General features: G+C 47.0%; 1 protein-coding gene across 1 annotated transcript in view; it reads left to right on the forward strand.

Moving 5' to 3' along the window:
- Positions 1 to 1,852, forward strand: part of ROR2 (receptor tyrosine kinase like orphan receptor 2) — a 59,835-nt gene extending 57,983 nt beyond the window's left edge. Inside the window, exon 8 of the mRNA XM_077139412.1 lies at positions 391 to 1,852. Within this exon, the coding sequence (XP_076995527.1) occupies positions 391 to 1,836 (1,446 nt within the window). The 3' untranslated portion in view covers positions 1,837 to 1,852. The remainder of the gene's footprint in view (positions 1 to 390) is intronic.
- The last annotated feature ends 21,705 nt before the right edge of the window (positions 1,853 to 23,557 follow it).

Raw genomic sequence — 23,557 nt, forward strand, 5'->3', positions numbered from 1 at the left:
GTCAAGCTTGGCTGGGGGGTATGTGAGTACATAGGAACCTGCATGTGTTGCACACATGTCACTCACCAGTGGAGAAGATGTCGGTAGCTGTTTCTTGGCCATCTTTTGAAGGGACATAATTTGTAGCGTGGCCGGGATCCATTGAAGATCCCAGACAGGAGGTAGCATCCTACCATCAGAGCTGAACCGAAAGCTAATCAGAGTCATGTGTGCAAGGCAGGTGGACAGTTAGGTGTCTTCAGGGTCAAGGCTAGAGGCCAGCCTTGCTCGTACCAGTGATCATGGCACTAGGAGCTCTGCCCCTGTGTAGCCCCTTCCCTGCTGCCCTGTGCCTTCTCCCCGTGTGGAAGTGATCACAGTGTTTCACGGAGACTTGGCTTCTCTTGCCAGGCCAAGCTTAAAGAGATCAGCTTATCCTCGGTGCGGTTCATGGAGGAGCTGGGGGAAGACCGATTCGGGAAGGTCTACAAAGGCCATCTCTTCAGCTCCACGCCCGGGGAGCAGACCCAGGCCATTGCCATCAAAACGCTGAAGGACAAAGCGGAAGCGTCCCTCCGGGAGGAGTTCAAGCACGAGGCTACCATGCGTGCCAGGCTCCAGCACCCCAACATCGTCTGCCTGCTGGGGGTGGTGACCAAGGACCAGCCCCTCAGCATGCTCTTCAGCTACTGCGCCCACGGTGACCTCCACGAGTTCCTAGTCATGCGCTCGCCGCACTCCGACGTGGGCAGCACGGACGACGAGCGGACTGTGAAGTCTGCCCTGGAGCCGCCGGACTTCGTCCACATCGCGGCGCAGATCGCCTCAGGCATGGAGTACCTGTCCAGCCACCACGTGGTCCACAAGGACCTGGCCACGCGCAACGTCCTGGTGTACGACAAGCTGAGCGTGAAGGTCTCCGACCTGGGCCTCTTCCGGGAGGTCTACTCTGCCGATTACTACAAGCTGATGGGGAACTCGCTGCTGCCGGTCCGCTGGATGTCCCCCGAGGCCATCATGTACGGCAAGTTCTCGGTGGACTCGGACATCTGGTCCTACGGCGTGGTGCTGTGGGAGACCTTCAGCTACGGCCTGCAGCCCTACTGCGGCTACTCCAACCAGGACGTAGTGGAGATGATCCGCAGCCGCCAGGTCCTGCCCTGCCCCGACGACTGCCCCGCCTGGGCGTACGCCCTGATGATCGAGTGCTGGCACGAGTTCCCCAACCGCCGGCCCCGCTTCAAGGACATCCACAGCCGCCTGCGGGCCTGGGGCAACCTCTCCACCTACAACAGCTCGGCACAGACCTCGGGAGCCAGCAACACCACGCAGACCAGCTCGCTCAGCACCAGCCCCGTCAGCAACGTCAGCAACGCCCGCTATGCGGGGCCCAAGCCCAAGGCCCAGCCCTTCCCGCAGCCCCAGTTCATCCCCCTCAAGGGCCAGATCAGACCCCTGGTGCCCCCTCCCCAGCTCTACATCCCCGTCAACGGGTACCAGCCCATGCCGGCCTACGGGGCCTACTTGCCAAATTTCTACCCTGTCCAGATCCCCATGCCGATGGCCCCCCAGCCGGGGCCCCCCCAGCTGATCCCCAAGCCCGGCTCCCACCACAGCGGCAGCGGCTCCACCAGCACGGGCTACGTGACCACGGCGCCCTCCAACACATCCGCGGCCGACCGGGCGGCCCTGCTGGCCGAGGGCGCCGAGGCCGTGCAGAACGCGCCGGAAGATGTGGCCCAGAGTCCTGTGCAGGAAGCAGAGGAGGAGGAGGAGGGCTCGGTCCCGGAGACGGAGCTGCTGGGGGACAATGACACGCTGCAGATGGACGAGGCCGAGGCCCAGGTGGAGGCCTGAGGGGGCCGGCCCGGGACGCCTGGCCCGGGACGCCTGCCTGCATGGGGACAAGCCGCCTGGGTCCCGCCTGCAGCGGCCTCCGCGGCCCAGGGATGCGGTGCCTCGGAGGAGACACGGTGGCGGGCGCCGGGAGCTGCGGGCATTCCTGCTGCGGGGTGAGATACTGCTTTGTTTTGCCATCGGGACGACGCTCTGGCATTAAGGCTGCTGGTGGGTGGCCACGCAGCGTGATACCCGCCCCTTCCACGAGGAGGCCAGGCGGCGAGCCCCGTGGCCCCCGTGTTTATCCCAGTGGGTGGGAGATGGGTGAGGAGCGGTGCATGGGCTTTGAAAGAAAAGGAGGTGGTGCCGTCTCTCCATATTGTGTACAGACTGAAAACTGATGACCCTTTGTGAACCCGGGGCTGCAGAAGGCAGCCAGAGGGCACCTGGGGCTTAGCGCTCCCCGGCGCCGGGCCTTTGTTTGGTCTTGAGGATAAAGGGAGCTCAGTATCGCTCAGCCGCCTTGCTGCCCAGAGTGCTTTCCCTTCAGCAGCCAAAGATTTGCACGAACAACGTGCTGCCCGCTCCGTGTGCCGGGGCCCAGCGAGAGGGGGGAATTTCAAATGGAAGTTTCCCATGTTAAAAAAAAAAAAAAAGTGCCTTTAAGAAAAAAAAGCCCAACGAAGTTTTGTATTTTTTGTGAAATGGTTTTAATTACACTGCATGTGTATTTTGCCCACTTTTCTGGACTTCAAGGAAACCTGTTTCTTGCATTTGGAATGTTACGAAGAAGCGATATTGTACAGAACACCGTATTGTTATTTTTTTTTAAGAATCATGTACAGACCTTAAATGTAATTTATATGTTTTTCCGTATGCCATTTTCATTGAAGTATTTTGATCTTAAAATAATGCTTTCTTAATTTAACTGTTTACCTTACTTTGGGATACCATCCGATTGTCTTTTTGGCTTGCTTATTTTTGTACAGTATATGATAAGCGAGGTTCATTCATTTCAGAGCTCCTGCTATGGAAAGGCCCACAGGCGTGCCGTCTGTATCCAGCCCCTGACCCACTATCGATCTCATTTGTAAATCCCACCCCTGGCGTATTCAATAAAGTGAAACAGAACGTGTGGTTTGGTGAAGCTCTCAAGTGGAAATTAACGGCAGGTGATATGAATGTGGTCTTTGGTTTTAAACCTGTGCCCTTCCTGAGGTCCTGAGGCCCCTGAGGTTTTCACACCTGGAGCTGGGCCTCCCCAGGGCTCTGGAGCAAGGCAGGTTTCTGGGGTGGGGTGGTGAGCCACCTTCACCTGCCGCTTGTGCAGCCCCCCCACTTCCTCCCGTCTGTAGGTGGCTGAGCCAGGGTAGACTGTGGGGGGAGGGGCTGTCTGCCTGCAGGACCCCCACTGGGGAGGAAGGACATTGTGACGCAGCCCCAGTCTGAGGGTAGAGTGGAGGTGCCCCTCCAGCCAGCTCACAGCCCCCTGCCCCAGGGCCAGGCCCTTCCCCAGCGAGGTGCACAGGTAGTCCATGTTCACGGAAGGCGGCATGCAGGGCGGAGCTGTCCATCTGTTTGCCATCATGCGTGGTTCTTTAGCCGGTGTCCAAATGACTTGAGGGCTTTGTAAAAACCGAGTCAGATTCCATCATCTGAGGCTCCCAGTCCTGGCTCAGCAGGTCTGGGTGGGGCCAAGAATGTGTATTTACAATGAGTTCCTGGACGCTGAAGGTTATGCTAATGCAGGCCAGGGGACCCGGCGCTGAGGGCACTGATGGAGATGACCATTTGAACACCAGGACACCCACCCTCCAAGCCAGCGCTCACCGCAGATCCTGCCACCAGGGTTTGCTTTGACCACGTAAATTTAATATGCACTGACTCACTCTATAACTGGTTTTGCTTCGTGATTTTATTGGGGAATGTTCTAGTTTGCTAGCTGCCAGAATGCCATGCACCAGAGATGGATTGGCTTTTAATAAAAGGGGGATTTATTTTGTTAGTTCTTCAGAGGAAAGGCAGCTAACTTTCAAGTGAGGTTCTTTCTTACATGGGAAGGCACAGGGTGATCTCTGCTGGCCTTCTCTCCAGGCCTTTGGGTTCCAACAACTTTCCCCGGGGTGATTTTTTCTGCATCTCCAAAGGCCTGGACTGAGCTGCGAGGCTGAGATGAGGTATGCTGAGCTTCTTGGGCTGTGCTACGTTGAGCTCTCTCATTTAAGCACCAGCGAATTAAATCAAACATCATTAATTGCAGCAGGCATACCTCCTAGCTGACTGCAGATGTAATCAGCAACAGATGAGGTTCACGTACCGTTGGCTCATGTCCACAGCAACAGAACTAGGTACCTTTACCTGGCCAAGTTGACAACTGAATCTAACTACCACAGGGAGGTAGGGGGATTTGGGGGAGGGTGAGCATTCATGCAGAGACAAGTACCCATATTTAGAGTACATCCTCATTCACTGCAATTGGAGTATAATTCTCCTTTATAGCCCCTCATGCTATCCTAACTTCTAGAATATCCTGCTCTCCAAGAGCACCACTGGTTTGGCCAGATTTGGCCAGATTAGTTCATTTTTTACCTAAAACAAAATGCTTTAATGTACATCCTATAAACAGGACGGACCCTTCCTGCTCGAGGAAGGAAGTGTGGTTGGGGTACAGAGCTCCCTTGGGGCCCCTCCCCAGGCGAGTAAACTCACCGCCAGCTGCAGTTACTTGCCATCCCACCATCTGAAAGAGGCGCTGCATTTGCTCTGACTTGGCACACCTGGTGGCTAAACGCTTCCAGTGCGACCTCGAGTGGAAAATGGGGACATGGCCCCTTGGCTTTCTCCCACAAGCCTGGAGCACGCAGCCCTTTCCCCCTCCCCAGAGATGCCCCAGGTCGAGTGCCTGGCACTCAAACAAAGCAGTGCAGATTCTGCAGGAAACAGAATGTTTAGATTTTCTAAGAAAATTATAGATTCTGTAAGAAAGCAGTTGGGGTGGAGGTTTCGACTTGGGTGCTTTTTGACTAAATATAACACCTGAGTTACTGCACATTCTAATGATAAGATTTTCACCCATTTTTAGCAAGAGCATTGGACTTTTATGTTCCTTCAATTGGACGATACTCCCTTAGTTGGGATGTTCCAGAACAATTGATCTTAGCTAAATTGCATGGTTCAGATGAATGGCACTCGAACCATCCGCCTAGTAGCCCATGTTGTGGGGAGATGGTCACGGCTGCTGCATAACTCATTGACGTGTAACTGAATTTTATAATCGAACCATGCGAAGTCACGAATACCTTTGACACGCCTTCCATTTTTTGATACACAATCATTGTTGAGCCCCTCTGTTAGAGAGCATCGGGTACTCATTTATCCTGCCATTTGACTAAAATACCCCCACCTACATTAGCTGCCAACTAATTCAGAATTGCTGGGGTCTCACGGTGTTAATGCTGACTTTCAATTTAATGCAAACCCATCAGCTAAATATGGACAGTATTTTTGAAGGTTTACAATTATGTTTGAAACACGTTTTTTTTCACGGGTGTTGAGTCTGAGTGTCTCTCACAATAACATTTGAAGTTTTTTGAGGTGGACGTTGGAAAAGCAGTGTGTCAAAGCAAATCTACTTTAAATTCTCTCTCTCAACCTCTCCTTGGACATAGCTGGCCCACATGAGCTTTCCAGCCACCTCCTTTTTTTCCCCCTCTCCTCAATCCACAAGTCAAGACTAGCTGTTTACTGGCTAATATTTACTGAGTCCTCAACCACTGGCTGTTGGAACAGGAGAGGGCCTGGATGAAGTTTACCCCAGACCAGGTGCAAAAGAGGGCATAAGCCTAATGGGTCGATGCCAGACTTCAGACAGTAACCTTGATAGTATTGTATTTCTTCATTCATTTAGCTTCATCAAGTATTGGGTAGCTGCTACATGCTTCTAGTTCAAAGACAAGTGGGCAGTTCCTTTCTATCCCCCATTTGCCCAGATTTTCTTTGCTGACCCCTGCCTCAAATAACTGTTATTTTTTTCTTATGGATCACTCCAGAGTTCCTTTATGCATACATAAATAAATACATCTGTATGTTCATTTTTAATATTGTTGAAAATATTTTTATTGAGAAATATACACACATACAGTCCATCCACAGTATATAATCAGTGGCTCACAATACCATCACATAGCTGTGTATTCTTTGCCATGATCATTTTTAGAATATTTGCACTCACTCCAGAAAAAGAAATAAAAGGAAAAAACCCATACATCCCCTACCCCTTACCCCTCCCTCTCACTGATCACTAGTGTTTCAATCTACCCAATTTATTTTACCCCTTATCCCCCATTATTTATTTATTTATTATGCTTATTTTTTTAATATGTTCTTATATTTATCACCTTTTTTGCACAAATAGTAGCCTTCTCCACAACCTGTTTTGTGCCTTGCTTTTTTCACCCCACGGTGTAAATTACAGGCCTTGTCAGTCCTTGGGCCTGTGAGTGCCCTTTCTCAAAACTGGGCGCCATTTCCTGGTAGAGACGGACCACTGATGAGTATCTCTGTGATTCCCATCTGTTTTTGTCACAAACCGTGTTTCTGTGAAGAGTGCCATGTAAACCTCATTTGGCAAACCTGTGAGGATGTGGGAGAAATTTCTAGAAGTGGCTTTGCTGGGTGAGTGAGGGTGGACATGAGCTGTGCGTTGGCAGATATTGCCCAGACGGCTTGCAAAGGGGGCTCTGCTGGTTTGTTCAACTCCAGAGATGTCTAAAAGTGCTGCCCCCACCCCCCGCCCCAGAGGGCCGCAGCTGCCTCACCAGAGGCTCGGGGTGGTGAGTGGAGCCCATTAGGGCTTGGGAACACGAGGCTTGAGTTCTCAGGTTTGTTTTTGAAACAACAGAGCAAGTTAAAGTTCCCGACTATATTATTATTATGGCCCCCCCACCCCCAACTAACCTGGGCAGTTCCCCCCCTTTCCCAGTCTGAAATGTGACATTTGAGTGAAAAACATCCCCCAGAGGCACAAAGGTAGGTTCAAAAGCACACCTGGGTCTTGGGGGGTCCCCAGGGCACCGGGAAGCAAGCAGGTGAGAAGAGGCCTGGAGAGTCACCTGCTGGAACTCCAGAGGGCACCTGCCACGCTCCCCCCACCCAGAGGCAGTGACACCCCCTCCCGCGCCCCGACACTGGCAGCTGCAGCCCCCCCCCACCCCGCCTGCCCAGCCCCAGCTAACAGAAGCCAGTGGCCTTCACCTCTGCCGTCACCACAGAACTGACCTCGGGGGAACTGCGGTGCCTGCAACAACCATATTTATTTCATTGGCCAAGGGGGCAAATGGGAGCCCGGGAGGACGGGACTGTCCCCCAGGCCCAGTGGAATACAGGAAAGGAAAGGCGCCCCCCCCGCTCCCCGGGCTGCTGCTGCACCCACGTGTGTGTCAGCCGCCTGCCCACGCCAGCCCCCTTACCTACACATATATTTTTCTAAATTTCACTGTTTTAATATGGTTTAGCCCCTCCTAGGATTTAAAAAACTATATCATCTTTTTGTCACTTTTTTGAGTGCATTTTATATTTTGATCACCGCCACACTCTGGTGGGGCCTTTCCTGAAAACCTGCACGAAGTGAACTCCCTGGAGGAAAGCCTGTCCAAACCGATGAAAACGTAGAACCCCATAATTCTGTTAAGAAGACTTGCCATTGCTTGGAGATACCCCAAATAATTCAAATAGGCTTTAGGAGCCAAGGAAAAGACGTCAGAGACTACCATGCAAACTGCCCGAGAAAGGATCTGAGGGTTTAGGGAGGCTGCTACTGCTGCTGACCACTCTCAGTTTGCCCGGCAAAGCTTTTCCCGTAAATACCACAAAGTGTGCCTCAGCCCACACGCTACATTCAACTTTGGACTTTTTCACAGCCTTGGAACATGCACACAACAACCCGGGTGGGCTGCGCGGCTGTGGTGGCTCTGGTTGAAGCGATTATTTCAGGTTTTGGTGTCTGCCTCTGTTGTGTGTGCCACACTCATCTCCTTATTCCCTGAGATCAGCGGCACGTCGTAACAGTGGATCCGTTGTGGGCCCCACCGAAGGCACCCCCTTTTCTCACGGCGGGGATCACTGGGCTCATTTAGGCTCCAAGGGTTAATGTTTAAGACACTGTTTTGTTTGCATTTTGATTTCCTTCTTTACTAGAGAAGTTGTAGGTTTACAGGACAGTCGTGCCCACGAAGATACTGTTTTTTTAAACATCTTTGCTGTACTACAATTTGCTTCCATAAAATTCACCCCTTCTGAGGGTCAAATTCAATGCTTTTCAGTAAACGTACAATTGCACAGCCTTTCCCACAATCTAATTTTAGGACCTTTCCATTCCACAAAGAATTCTCTTGCTCATCTGCAGTCCTTTCCCACGTCTGCCCCGTGCCCCAGGCAATCCGCTCTGCTTTCTGCCTCTACAGGCTTACCTCTCCTCACACTGCAGATAAGACATGGTATTTTACTTCTTTCACTTTGGAGAATATTTCTGAGGCTCATCTTTGTGGTAGCATGTATCGGCATTCCTTCTTACAGCTGAATAATGGTCCGTTGAAAGGAGATACCAGCTTTTGTTTATCCAGTCGCGTGTTGATGGGCGCTGGCTTGTTTCCAGATTGGTTCTATTATAAACAACGCCACTGCGAGTATTTGTACACCATTCTTTGTGTAGACATATGCTTTCATTTCCCTTGGGTATAAATTTAAGAGTGGAATTGCTAGGTCAGAGGGTAAATCTATGTTTATCTTTTTAAGAAACTTGGAAACTATTTTCCAAAGTGATTGCACCATTTTGCCATCCCATCCCCAATGGAGGAGAGTCCCAGTTTCTCCAAGCCATGGCCAGCATGTCTTATCATCTGTTTTTGTATTATTTTGGTTGTTCTTATATTCAGTCTAGGGGATGCAAAGCAAAAGCCCATCAGCGCTTAAGGCTACTAAAAGAAAATACTACTTAATCGAGGAATTGAGTTTGCAGGGCAAGTTCCATGAACCGTTCATCAATCCCCACTAAAAGCTCTTCATTTATTCACTCATACAGCCACTCCACAAATCGGCAAACAGGAGGGAAGCGTATTAAACAAGGAGTAAGTGTAATAACAGGGTGAGTCTCCCTGAGAAAGCATTATCCGCTGGTCATGGTAACTGATGAGTCGCCCGCTGCATTATCCACCGGGTCACTGCATTTACAAGTGACAAAAGGACAAACCGGCTGCTCCTCAGAAGGACGCGTGGCTGGTACCCCACAGTCTTCTAGGGCTTGTAAAGCAGAAGGGCTGGACTGTTTCTTTGGAGGTTGTAGCTGCATCTGGAGCTTCTCAGCCTTTCCTTAACTGCAGAACACTTTGGCAAGAACCCCACCCTCAACTTGCCTGCACACAAAGATGGGGAAACACTCGTATGTTTATTTTCACTAGCATTTAACTGAAATTTGACGTTCCTCCTAAGAGTTATTGTAGAAAAAAAGAATCAAAGAGGTATGACTAGTACCCATGGCTGGTCACCAGGGATGATCACTTGCTTTTGAAAATTGGGGTTGTTACAAATATCTCAAAATCATTATTTCGCTCATCATGACTTCAAAATTACAGCCTTTATAAGACCTGCTATGAAATCATGTCATCGAGGCAATTAATACAGAAGCACCTATATCATGGTTTTGTTGTTCAAATGGTGTAATAACTGAATTACAATAATGGTTGTTTTCTTTATAATTGGAGTGTTTTATTTTCTGCATTAAAAAAAGGACAAAAACACTCTGGAAAGGACCCAAGTGCAAAGGGGTCCATGGCGCAGAAAAGACTGAGTCCTATTTGAATGGTTTATCTTCTCCTGAAACAGCACCCCAACAGCTTCTGCACCCCCGATCCTCTTGCGATTCTTTCCCTCAGCTCCTCCTTTAATCTGCTCAGGCTCTGCCTATAAAATCTCAGCATCCACCGCCTCTCAAAACCCAAGGAGTTCTGGATTGTTGGAATCCTGCTGAAGACTTTACTTCCCACCCGCACTTTCCTGAGCCCCTCCGGCTGTTTGTTTGGGACCAGGCGAGATGCAGGGTGGCGCGCGCAGGCTGTGTGCAGAGCCAATGGTCTGACTTATTTCTCATCCATGTTTCAAACGTGGGAGCCAAGAAGGGCATGGCAAAAATATAAAAACAGGAAAGATGTCTCTTTGGCTTAACAGTGGCCCAAACTGCTTCTAAACATTTTTTGAAGTAAAATCTCAACATTGTTGCTTATCGTTTGTCCTCCCTTTTCGGGCTGGGTCCTGGACGTCACAGGCACAGGCTCCTCCTAACACAGCAGCTGTTTTCTCTGCCCCCACACATTTCCCTGGAGGGACTCTGAGGCGACCCATGTTCAGTCGTGGAAGGCCAGCGGCTTCAGGAGCACAAACAGCATTTTTCTTTTCCTTGCTTGCTTTCAGATACATGCTCTCTAAGTTTCGATTATTCTCCAATAAGGGTAAACTTCTGATTACTTACGATAGTTTTCAATATGGACTTCATTAGCATAAAATAAAGGTAACATTGCCTTCCTCCAAAATACAATTTACTGTGTTTATTTTAAGAGGTAAAGGGATCTGATAAGAGGTTACCTGGTCTATTAAGTAGGTTATAATTATGCATACTCATTGCACATGTTGTATTCACTTTTAATAAATTTCATTACCTTGATTAGACCTTGGGGAGATTTTTTGCTAAAATAACCATGCATAAAAATCCAAACTCTTCCTGATTTGTTCCTGAAAACAAGGGCGCTTATTAGAAAAGCTCTGCTTTTCACGCATTGCACTTTGTGCAGTTACTTAGAACAGCGTAGATGGGTTTAATTGTGAGTGAAATGCTCTGTTCAAAATGCAAGTGTGTAATTTTCCAGATTGGATTGGCGAGATGCTCTCCACATTTATCCAAGGTGAGATTGTTATATTAATTTAGACAACCAAGACTGGTGGGAAGCCTGCTGGGTGCCTGGTAATGTTCAAAGCGTGGGGATATAGCAGAGAAGCAAGCAGACACGGAGGGATGCATATCCAGTAATGCCTTGGTGATAAGGGCTACAAGGAAAACACAGCAGAGCAAGTGGTGATTCCTCAGTGGGGATGGATAGTTTACATGACACGGGCAGGGGAGGCTTTCCCCGGAAGGGGACATGTCATCACTGAAAGCACCTCTAAAAAGTACTGTGAGCAAGACTTACCTGAAAAGGTCAGGCTTCTCATGTCCTTTCCTTATAGTCCAGTGGTGGGGGCTTTTTCACCCTTCTTAGCTAGAAACAACACATATGCTGGTTTGCTAAAGCTATCGGAATGCAATATGCAAAAATGGGTTGGCTGTTACAAGGGGGATTTATTAGCTTACAATTTAAAGTTCTTAGGCCATTAAAATGTCCAACTCAAGGCATCAACAGGATATACCTGGACTCTGAAGCCAGGCTGCCGGCATCCGGGAAACTTCTTTCACATGGGAAGGCACATGGCTGGCATTTGCTGGTCCTTTGCTCCTGGGTTTCACTGCTCCATCTTCTGCTTCCAGTGGCTTCCTCTCTGAGCTTCTGTGGGTCCTCTCCCAGCTTCTGTGGGGCTTTTCTCTACGAGTGTCTCTTCATTTCAACTCTTTCAGCTTCCACCTCTCTCATACAGGACTCCAATGAGAGGGTTGAGACTCATCTTGAATGGGGTCTTATCGCAGTGGAAATAGCCTGGTCAGTAGGTCCCACCTGCCGCACAGGACTGGGTAAAAAGAACATTGCCTTTTCTAGGGCACGTACAGCTTCGAACCACCACAGCACCCTAGGAGCGCTCTTTTGGCAGAAGCATACAACTGAGAACTCCACGCTAGATGAAAAATAAAGCATTCCTGAAAACGGTGTGAATTTCCAGTTCCCAAGGCGGGGGACTGGGGCCCACCCAGAGTGGGAAATAAAGAGGATTTTTATGGGGAACAAGAAACCGATCTTCACCCACTCATTAGGGGCACAGGAATGGTAGTCGTCATCAGGGCAGAGCAGAGAGGCGGCCCGGGGCCCTGGAGGTGGGGGTGGGCTCCAGGCCGGGGTCTGCTCTGTCCTGGGAGCTCGGGCAGCCTGCAGTCTCCCACCTTAGCCCAAACACCGACAGGTGCCACCAGAGGGAGCTGTACTCCTCTCTCAGTCCCTAAGATTAATTTTAGCTCAGAACCAGGAAAAAGGGCAGGGAGGCTGCTGGGGGCACCACTTTAAAGAAGAAGGGGGTCTATACGTATACATATAAATCAATGGAGAATTTTCTGTCCAAGGCACCCCTCAGAGAAGCATCTGTGACAGGTGGATGGGTAGGGCGTAAATCTTTTAAGGGCAGGAATTTTTTCCCTCTCTTATTTACTGCTGCCTCCCAGCACAGAGTAGGAGCTCCATAAATATTTGTTGAATGGAAGATGGGATGGGGTGAATTCTAGGCTTTGATTTTGCTATGTGGACCATTTAAATAAGGGGCCAGAGCCAGTCAGCGAAGATGGCGGTGTGAGAAGCTCCAGATGCCACTTCCCAACAGAGTCCTTGAACAACTCGCAAAAACTGGCAGAGCTGTCTTCCTCAGATTCTGGAAAACAATTGAAGGGTTGCAATAATTGGGCAAATGCCCAATTAAGAAAACTCAGCTTTAACAATGGTAGGAGAAGCTCCTGGTCCCCTACTGGCCGTTTCCCATTTCCTCCTACAAGGTATGGCGCCAGCCTGTGCTGCCATTCGGGGTCCATGGCCCTGCTAGGAGGGAGCAGAGTCATCCCTGTGCCCATACCGGGTGCCTGTACGTAGGACCACTCAATTAGGTGGCAGCCTGAATGCGTGGACCAGGGAACTCATCTCAGGCTCTCTTCCCCAGAACTTGCCCTACAGGCAAAAGTAGTTTGTGGACAGCTGAAGTTACATAAGAAACAAGTCAAAGAGGCTTGAGATGAAGGATTACCTGCTTTAAATCATACAATAGAGCACCCAGGAGGGGAAAAGCTCCATTTCATAGAAAGGAGAGGGGGCATTCAAATTCCTGTAAATAGGGGAATTCCTAAGGCCAGGAGTAAGCATAAGCCCAGGACAAGACACAGGTTCAGAAAAGGCAGAGAGGGCCTGTACTGCACTTTTACCTCAGGCTGGTCTTTTTGATAGGAGGGTTAAACTCTGAAGGAGAGCATCAGCCAGTACACAGCCAATGTGCAAAGTCTGTGAAAAGTGTTTTTTTTGCATTGCTGTTACTGGCAGACAAGGAACTCTCTGTCATATCACTAGCTAGACACAGATTTAAGGAACAGAGAGTTCAGGAACTAAATCCCAGAGGTAACACTTCAAAACATTGAAATGTACAGTGTGCAACAAAAGATGACAAGACAAACAAAGAGCCAGGAAATGGCCCATTCCAATGAACAACATTAAAATCTAGAAACTATCAATGAAGAAGACCAGGCTTTGGAGAAAATAGATGAAGATTTTGAAGAAAAAAAGTCCTCAATATGCTCAAGGAGATATAGGAAAACAGAGAAAGAACTAAAGAATAGCAGGAAAACAATGAATAAGCAATATTAAAATACCAATTAAGAGACAGAAAATCTTTAAAAGAACCAAATAAAAATAATGCAGTTTGTTTTAGTCTGTTAGGCTGCTGAAATGCAATATACCAGAAATGGACTGGCTTTAACCAATGAGAATGTATTAGTTTGCAAGCTTACAGTTCTGAGGCGGTAAAAATGTCCAATTTAAGGCATACTCCCAACTGGAGTAATCCAGTCAAAAAGTCCCACCCACAATAAGCTCATACCCACAGGAATGGGTCAATTCTGTGCTGGTTTGAATCTGTGGTGGACCCCAGAAAAGCCATGTTCTTTAGTCCTCAGTTAGTATTGCTGGGTAAGAGCATTTTGATTGTTTCCATGGAGATATGACCCACACAACTGTGGGTAGTAACTTGTGATTAGATGGTTTCCATGGAGATGTGTCTCCACCCATTCAAGGTGAGGTTGCTTCCTGGAGTCCTTTAGAAGGAACCATTTTGGAAAAATCTTCAGAGTCATGGGAGCCTACACAGCCAGAGACCTTTGGAGATGAAGAAGGAAAACGCCCCTGGGGTAGCTTCATGAAGCAAGAAGGCTGGAAAGAAAGCTAGCAGACGTTGCCATGTTTGCCATATGCCTTTCCAGTTGAGAGAGAAACCCCAAACATCATCAGCCTTCTTGAACCAAGATACATTTCCCTGGATGCCTTAGAGTGCATGTTTCTATAGCCTTGCTTTAATTTGGACATTTTCATAGCCTTAAACATGTATACTTTTAACGTAATAAATTCCCCCTTTTAAAAGCTGTTCTGTTTCTGGTATATCGCATTCTAGCAGCTTGCAAACTAGAACAAACTCTAATAACACTATTCTCTGGATTCCATAAAGCCTTCTAATCATCACAGAGTTGAATATCACAATAACTAAATGAAAAATTTCCTAGAGGGTTTCAATAGCAGATTGGAGTGGCAGAAGAAAGAATCAGGGAACTTGAAGTCAAAACAATCAAAATGATTCAGGCTGAGGAGCAGAAATAAAAAAGAATAAATAAAAATGAGCCAAGCCTAAGAGACCTGTGGGACACCATCAAGCATACCAATATGCACATTATAGAAGTCCCAAAAGAAGAAAAGAGAAAGGGACAGAGAGAATATTCCAAGAAATAATGGAAGGCAACTTTTCAAATTTAATTAAAGACATGAATATGTATATTTGAAATCCCAAGCAAGATAAACATGAAGAGAACCAGGCCATGGTACATAATAGTCAAACTGTCGAATGCCAAGGAAAAGGAGAGGGTTTCTAAAGCTGCAAGAGAAAAGCAATATATTTTCTACAGGGAGTCCAGTAAGATTGCCAGTTTCTCACTAGCAACCATGGAGGCAAGAAGGCAGTGGGATAAAATATATAAAGTGCTGAAAGAAAACAATTGCCAACCAAGAATTTTATATCTAGCAAACCTGTCTTTCAAAAATGATGGCGAGATTAAGGCATCCCCAGAAAAACAAAAAAGGAGGGATCTCATCACCACTAGGCTTGCCCTACAAGCAATACTCAAGGAAGTTCTTCTGGTCAAAAGGAAAGGACACTAGACAGAAGATCAAAGCAGCATTTGAAGAGATATTTGCACACCAATGCTCATAGTGGCCCCACTTTCAATTGCCAAAAGATGCAAGCAACCCAAGTGTCCATCAACAGATGAATGGATAGACAACATATGGTATATACATACCATGCAATATTACTCAGCTGTATAAAGGAGTGAAGTCCTGATACATGCAGCAACATGAAATCCTGTTACATGTTACAGCCTTGAAGACATAATGTTGAGTGAAATAAACCAGATGCAAAAGGACAAATACTGTATGATCTTGTGGATGTGAAATAATTAGAATAGTAACTCATGGAATCTGAAACTAGAATACAGGTTACCAGGGCATGGGGAGTTGGTGCTTAATTGGTAGAGTTTCTGTTTAGGTGATGGAAAAGTTTTGGTAATAGATGATGGTCATGGTAAAACAATAATGTGGATGGAATGGACACCACTGGATTATCTATTTGAAAGGGGAACGTTTACGTTGTATTCATGCTACTAGGATAAAAAAAAAAAAAGGAATACAACACAGTGAATCCTAATGGAAACCATGGACTCTGGTTAGTATATAATTATAAAAGATTGTTTCATTGGCTGTAAAAATGTACCGCACTAATGGGAAGTGTTAATAATAGGGAAAACTGTGCATGTGAGGCGGGGGTTTATGGAAACTTTGCATTTTCTCCATGATTTTTCTATGTATCTATAACTTCTCTAGTAAAAAGGATAAAAAACAAATTTTAAAAATTGGGGGCCAGAATGGAATTGCTTCCAACAGTAGAGTGAAGCTGCTACATTTCCCGACTATGACAGCTTCTTCCCCTCAACTAGGATATTTAAGGAATTCTTTGCCATGCCAGACCATTAATCAAGTGTAAGGAAAGAAATGTAGCAGGACCCAGAAAGTTGACCTCACATCTATGCTTCCCTAGAAAGTCACTTACAGATGAGTTCCAGAAAAATGAGTAGGAAATCAACAGAAGGGAAGATATAGGATCCAGGAAACAGTAGATTTCCTTAGAAGAGTATCAGGAAGGCTTCTTAAATTCTTTTCTGGGCATCCACCCTATCACATCCCCCAAATTTCCCACTCAGGTAGCTACTGTCTGCATTCCTCCACCTCCCTCCCTGCATCTCTTTCTCCCTCCCCCCACCTCCTTTTTTCCCCTTCCTTCCTTCTTCCCTCTCTCTCTTTCTCTCTTCCTCCCTCCCTTCTTCCTCCCTCCCTTCTCTCCTTCCTCTTCCCTCTTTCCCCTAAGTCTCTCTCCTACTATATTTCCTTTCTCCAAACCACCCCGCCCTGCCCTGCCTTCCAGCTGCCCTACCATTGCCCAAGGTGGGCCATTCTAAAGTGGCCCAAGTCCCTGATGTCGCTGCTCCCTGACCCCCACTAACACATCTGCTTTCACCCTGGGGAGTGGAGTTCATCACTCACTGACTGCTTGTCTTTCTAGAAATTCTCATGTTGAAATTCTGGTAAATAAAATCCTCAACCTGCAGATTTCTCAGCATTTAGGTTGTTTCTACATTCTGCTGTTCTAAATAATGTCACAGTGGACATTCTTCAACACAAAACTTTGACCTTGCCTGTGACAGTTGGGTTCTGGTGTCAACTTGGCCAAATGATGATGTCCAATTGTCTGGTCAGGCAAGCACTGGTCTGACCATTGCTGCAAGGATATTTCATGACTGGTTGATAAACGGGAAGGCTGGTGATTAAATCATCAGTCAGTTGTTGCATCTGTGGCAGATTATACCTGCAATCAACTAAGGCATGTCTCCCACAGATGAGATGATCCAGTCAGCTGAAGGCTTTTAAGTGGGAAGAGCAACTCTTTCACTGCTTCTTCAGCCAGTGAGCCTCCCCTGTGGAATTCATCCAGACCCTTCATCAAAGCCGCCAGCTTCACAGCCTGCCCTATGGATTTTGGACTCTTCCATTGCCACGGTTGCACAAGATACCTTTTTAAATCTCATACTTAAAGATCTCTCCTGTTGGTTCTGTTCCTCTAGAAAACCCTGACTAACACATTGCCCTTTATTATTTTCTTAGGATGGATTTCTCAATCGGGGCCAATGTGTACCACCAGCTTCTGGGGATGACAAGGAAGTGGGAGGTGGGAAGAGAGGGGAGGAGACCCGAGTAGCTGAGGGACTGTGTCCCCCTTTTCTGAGGGTCTGGGGCTGTGTCCCCATGGTGAGATGGAGCTGTCTGCCACCCCACCTTGCAGCTTCCCTCTTCCTGGAGAAGACTAATCACCAGCCATTATATTTAGAGTGGAATCTTACTTGCATGTGCAAAAAGAGTTAATCCCATCCTAAAGCTTAAAATATTTTTATTTTCCAAAATTTCCATAGATTTCAGGAACTGAAAACCAGTCATCCAAGTTCTTTCAAATAGATTTGGAAAGCTGAGTCTTGTCTTATTTTCCCCCCTTACCTTTGTGCATTGTCTTATGCCTCTTGCTTCCTACAAGCCTCCCGTGGAATGACTCAGTGTACAGATGCTAAAGGCAAGGCTGGATGGAAAGTTCCCTCCTGCCACTTACTTTGGGCAAGTGAAAATGGGAATATTAATTATAAGGCGATCCTCATGAAGTTAGAATGAGAATGAAATAAGACAACTTACCTAAAGAACCTATCCCAATACCTGGCACACAGAAATATGAGATAAACGTTTGCTATTAGCCTTTCCAGCAGCATTCTTGCTTGTGCCCACGGGTTCTGTTTTCCTTTCCCTTTTTCTGGGTGCCCTACCTGCATTTGCCTCAACAGTCAGATCTTTTCTGATACTGCTTTGCTCTTCTCCAACCCACATGACTGTCTTGTAATATTTCTGCAGATAGAAGGTAGTAGGGCAGGCTTCATGTTCTGCCAAAAGCCACTGGCTGTTCCCCATAACCTGGCCTCCGGCATAGCCGCCCCCCTTTCCTGGTCCTGTATTAGAGCTGTCACGCACAGGCCTCTGCTCACATTCTGCATGAATTCAAAAGCATATGTGCAAAGTCAAAAGCTTTGCAGGCGCTTCTCCCTCACGTGCACTGTTAGGGAAACCTCGTTTTAGTGCTATTTCATTAAAGCATTGGGGCTTTTAAGGGGACCCACACCAAGTCACATCTCTTTGCTATTGTGCACTATTCATTCCAGTGAAGAGGTAGAATGCAGTATTTAAACGGGACGAGTTGGAGTGCATGTGGGGTGCTGGCATTCCATCAGAATTGCAGCTCTTGGTGACCTAAGTCTGCAAATATCAGGCGACCGTCTGCCCGTCCTCGGAAGCATCTGCTCTCTGCTGCCGTCAGAAAGCCTGGGCCCTCCAAGGACAGGAAGGAGAAGTGGCTGCCTAAGGTCAAAAAGACTGATTAAAACTGCAGAGAATTACATGGAAGTGTCACCTGTTTGAGGAGAATGATGTGTACAACCTACTCTCAAGTGTTTAGAAAATAGATCTATAAATAGACTGACGCATGGAATGAAGGATGGATGGATGGATAGACAGATGGCTAGATGCGTAGACACAATGATATGGCAAATTTATCTAAATGTTGAAAGTTGGTGGATCTGGCTCTGTGCTTGGGAGGTATGTTGGGGTTCTCTGTATGGGTTTTGTACTATTTTTCCAACTATCCTGTAAGTTTGAAATTATTTCAAAATAAAATGCTGGGGGAAAAAAAAAGAGGGAAGTCACTACTAATGTTAAATCAAGTGGGACTTAAGGCCAAAAGTACTAAAAGTGATAAGAGGAGTTCCATTTTCTGGTAAAAAAAGTCACGAAAGCCACTGATGTTTATGTACCAAGCAAGGCAGAGAAATGTACAAAGCAGCTATTCCCAGAAATAAAAGAACCCCCACCACTGTCGTGGGAAACATAGGCAGAGATTGGAAGGATTTTAGTACACAGTTCATAGGAATATTCTAAGACATGGAGAGAGAACCTGGTTCCCAACACAGAGAGAACCTGGTTCCCTACACAGAGAGTTTGGTTTGTCTTGTGGCATGCTTTCAGTAATCAGCCACGCACTTGACAGCTTTGTAAACTTTTCTAAAAACCCCCAGTGTAGAGATTTTACAGGCTATTTTCTTGGACCATAATCCCATAAACTAAAAGGTAAAAAAAAAAAAAAGTAACTGCTTGGAATTTAAGGAACAGTCTTCTAAAAATAACCCATGGATCAAAGAGAAAATCAAAACTACATGTAACGTTATCTAGAAATTAATGACAAGGGAATACGTCTTGTCAAACCCTACAGGGTATAGCTAAAACTGCAGTCTGTAAAAAATTAGAGTTTCACTGCTTTTGTTATTAAAAATAAATAATAAAAGAGCACAGTTCAGGTTCAAGGCTGACACAGAGGGCTGATGCCCACCCTCTGTCTACAGTGTCACATCTGCTTCTAGAACCTTCTTCGATGCTGACTCTGCTCTGAAATCCATTCTCATTCTTTCTTCTTCCCCCAAATCCTCCCTTAACCCAGAGATGCTATGCCTCTAATCCCCGATCCTTTCCTTTCCAGGTACTCTCCTGCTGGTAACTAGCGAAGTTAGCATTAATATGAAGTTCAGTACTTTTTGTCATCATCTTCCTACCCTAAAGGTGATAAGATCCAACTTCCTTAATTTCTTACTAGTGAGAATATCAGGCTTATTGCAAACTGGAATCTCACTGTCCATTGATAATTATTCATTAGTGATGGCACCCCGTGTGCCTTCTGCAGGACTGGCCTCTCTGCCTCTCTGCCTGCCATTTCAGTGTGCGCTGGACTCTCACAACAAAGAGGGAAAGAAATTTTAAAACAACTCTGGGAGTGGGGAGGAGGAGGAGGTGTTAGAAGCTACTATTTCGCAATAGTTTTTGTTGTTGTTATTGTTTTGTTTTGTTTTTAATTTTAGTGATTCTAAGATCCGTAACTAAGCTACACAAGTAGGTACGACTTACTCATCACCATGAGTCCGTGACCCTGGCGACAGATAACTTTTAGCTTCTCTGGGCCTTTATCACCGGAACTAAAAATCAGGAAAATTCTGAAAAAAACCTGCAGAGCTTAAAAACACAACCTTTTTGCATTAAGAAAATTGGAGAGGTTTGGGCTGAACATTCTCCTGTTCTTTTCCTACACAAACACTGAGAACTCGAGGGAAGGATTACTTTTAGCTGTGAAAAAGAGATAAGGAAAAATCCCCTCCTGGTGTCTGCACGGGAAACCTAGAAGCGTCATTAATCTTTTCTTCTGTATCAAAATTTGAGTGGCTGTTTTGTTGAGTTGGGGTGTTTTGTTAAGCCCGGGGTGCAGCCATGTTGATAAAACTGCTCATAGACTCTCAGGCCCCTTAATTTTCTTTTCTCATGGCGAAACTAAATGACCATTGGGTTAAATGAGGTATTTCCTCATGCCTTCACCCCCCGCCCCCAGGTATGCGTCTGGTACTGGAACAAAACGGCTCAGGGCACCTCAATGTTTTCTATTAGGTAAGGAATGAAGAGGCTGTGGGCCCGAGAGGCAGGAAAGAGGGGCGACGGCACTGCCCCCTGCAGATAAATCCAGGAGGGTCCGGCCACCGCGGGAATGACGTCAGTTGCGGGAATGACGTCAGCCTCGCGCCTGCGCATCAATGCCCAGAGGGAGGCGGCATTTCCACTTCCAGCTTGGGGGAGGCTAAAGGCTTCAGGTCCCTCCGAAGCGGCTGTTTACTAAGAAGCAGGGATGTGAACTGGGACCCGAGCAGGTGTCCGGGGTGACGGCCCAGTGGCCTCTTCCCACCCTGGAGGCACCTGGTGGGGCTGGGTCCCTGTGTGTGTGTGTGTGTGTGTGTGTGTGTGTTTGTGTGTGTGTGTGTGTGTGTGTGTGTGTCAGTCAGAGCCGGGGCGTGGGAAGGCGCGGGCCGGCCCCCCCACCCTCTGCGGGTCAGGTCCTGCTATGAGGGGCCCGACGTGGCTGAGACAAGGGGGTGCCCTTGGCTGAAGAACCGCCTGGGACTCAGGAGCACATCATTGTGGGGGGGGTGGGCGCAGAGGGAGCCCCCATTAGTGAGCCGGACCCCCTGGGTGCATGGCAGCGACCTGAGCCCCCAGGTGTGCTCTGTGTTAGCCAAAGATTTGGGCCCATTTGTTCTCCCTCTGCCCTGTTACTTCACGTTCATTTAACTGGAAACACACCCACCAACTGAAAATGGAATTTTGTGATTTTGTTGGGCAGCAGCTTTCTGCTTTTAAAATATTGTAAAATGGCATTTTAAGTACCAAGAATGAAAGCTAATGTTAGAATGACATTTATCACAGGCCATTAGTTTTATGATGTCATTTATTATCGTTCTTTATAATTTTGTATTTACAAGCCCCAAGTGATTGAGATTCCATTAGGCACGGAATTCTGGAGTGGAAGAAAAATCTTCTAGGAAGTTAATCAGTTTTAGAAGAGAGAACTAGCAAAACAAATGGATAGAGAGAAAACAGACTTGAAAGAAAGAGTTCAAATTGCCCAAAATACCTTGTTGCAAATCCTCAGTGAAACTCTGCCAAATATCAAAAACATTAGGCACGTAATGCAATTAAAAGCCTGGTTAAAAAAAGAAAAATACAAACTGTAAAATGCCCAGGATTTTTAACATTAGTTTAAAAGTATAACTTCTCCAATGTTGAAGAGCTCTCTCTGTGGGAGAAAATCTTCAAAAGTTAGCTTTGCCTGAGTAGGAAAATCAGAGAAGTCTACCAAGTGAAAATAATAAGGGAAAAAATGGTGAAAAGCCCCTTGCTAAGTGATCAGTTAACATTTATTTGTATACTCCAAAAAGTACACAAATAAGGAGTTTCCAAAAAGGAGTTGAGGTCAGTAGAAAAAGTCGGTGGGTTGTGGTGGGGGGCTGTCTGAGCCCCGCCTACCACCTTTGCCTGTCCCCCACAATTAAACCACGTTTTGGGACTAGGTGGGAGAGGCTGGCTCCTAGGACAGGGAAATAAAAGTGGGCTGGCTCCCTCCTGGGGATGCCTGCGGAAAGACCACTCCCCAGCAGGCAGGGATCTGTGGACACCTTCCTTCCCCCTTTGCCCCGACCACATGCAAACATTCCTTGGAGACAGTGTGGCTAAATTAGCTAAGTTGTATGACACCTGGCCTTCCCCTGATGCTCCGTCTGTTCGTGGGGTGGATGGAGGTGGATCGCAGGGGTTTCTCTCAACTAGGGCATGCAAGAGAGAGAGGGGTGCATGTTGACATCTCCCCGGGTCAGGCATGGACAGACTCCACTGTGGAAGCTGACCTTGCTTTGTCTCTTCTCAATGTGAGGAAACGTCATTTTATCCAGTGCCTTTTTGGGTTGTATTTTTGTTGGCAACCCTGACATCTGCAAACCCTGGAGTGGGCTGGGACCCCAGGACTGCTGTTTCTGGTGGCAGGTGTTGGGGTGCCCTTTGCTGCCCTCCATCTGCTGAAACCCCTCCCCAGCGAGGGGGTGTTATGGTTCTCTAGAGAAGCAGAACCAATGGGAGGGATCTGTAAATAAGAGATTTATAAAGGTGTCTCATGCAACCCTGGGAATGGAAGAGTCCAAAATCCACAGGGCAGGCTGTGAAGCTGGCTGCTCCAGTGAAGGGTCTGGATGAATTCCACAGGAGAGGCTCACTGGCTGAAGAAGCAGTGAAAGAGTCTCTTCTTCTTTAAGAGTCTTCATCTGATTGGATTATCTCATTGTGGGAGACATGTCTTAGTTGATCTCACATGTAATCAGCTACAGCTGCAGTCAACTGAGTGGTGATTTAATACACCAGCCTTCAGGATTATCACCCAGCCATTCAATATCCTTGCAGCAATGGTCAGGCCAGCGCTTGCCTGACCAGACATCTGGGCATCATCACCTGGCCAAGTTGACACCAGAACTTCACCATGATAGTCCACCCCTTGTCAAGTTGGCAGCTATACACATCACTTTGAAACATGCTTAATTTCCGAATAGAACACAATAATGGACATGTTTTGCCTAACAACAGTACTCAACTGTCCTGTGTACAACTGGAAACACACTACATCTCTCCAGAATAGAGTGTAAGTCTAACATTCACTCCTAAACTTCATATCCTGTAACTTAAATACTAAGACATGACAATTAATGTCAATACAATTAATGATAAGTGGAAGAGTTATTTGCTTATGTACAAATGCAAACATTCTCATAACAAAATGGGGAGGAAATATTCACACCATCACAGATAGTAACAGAGCGCTCTCCTGGGATTATCATAAGTTCTTACAGCACACCATGAGTGAGGACAGCTGTGTGGGAAGAAGTGTCAGCTCTTCAGAAACCTAAGACACCGTCCTGCCCTGGAGGAACTCAGCAAAGGTGGGAGAGGATCACGCAAACCTGTTAGAGGGCAGAGCTAAGCTAGGGCCCCGGGCTCTTAGGTCCAGCACAAGTTAGACACAAGACTTTTCCATCTTGCTGGTGTTACAATCACTTTGGGAAACTGGCAGCTTCTTATAAAATTAAACGTACTCCTACCTTATGACCCTGGGTATTTATTTACCCAAGAGAAATTAAAGCATATGCCCTTGCAAAGACTTGTAAACAAACATTCACTGCATCTTTATTCTGAAT

This window comes from Tamandua tetradactyla, chromosome 2 (assembly GCF_023851605.1).
Source record: "Tamandua tetradactyla isolate mTamTet1 chromosome 2, mTamTet1.pri, whole genome shotgun sequence".
In the NCBI taxonomy this organism is placed as follows: domain Eukaryota; kingdom Metazoa; phylum Chordata; class Mammalia; order Pilosa; family Myrmecophagidae; genus Tamandua; species Tamandua tetradactyla.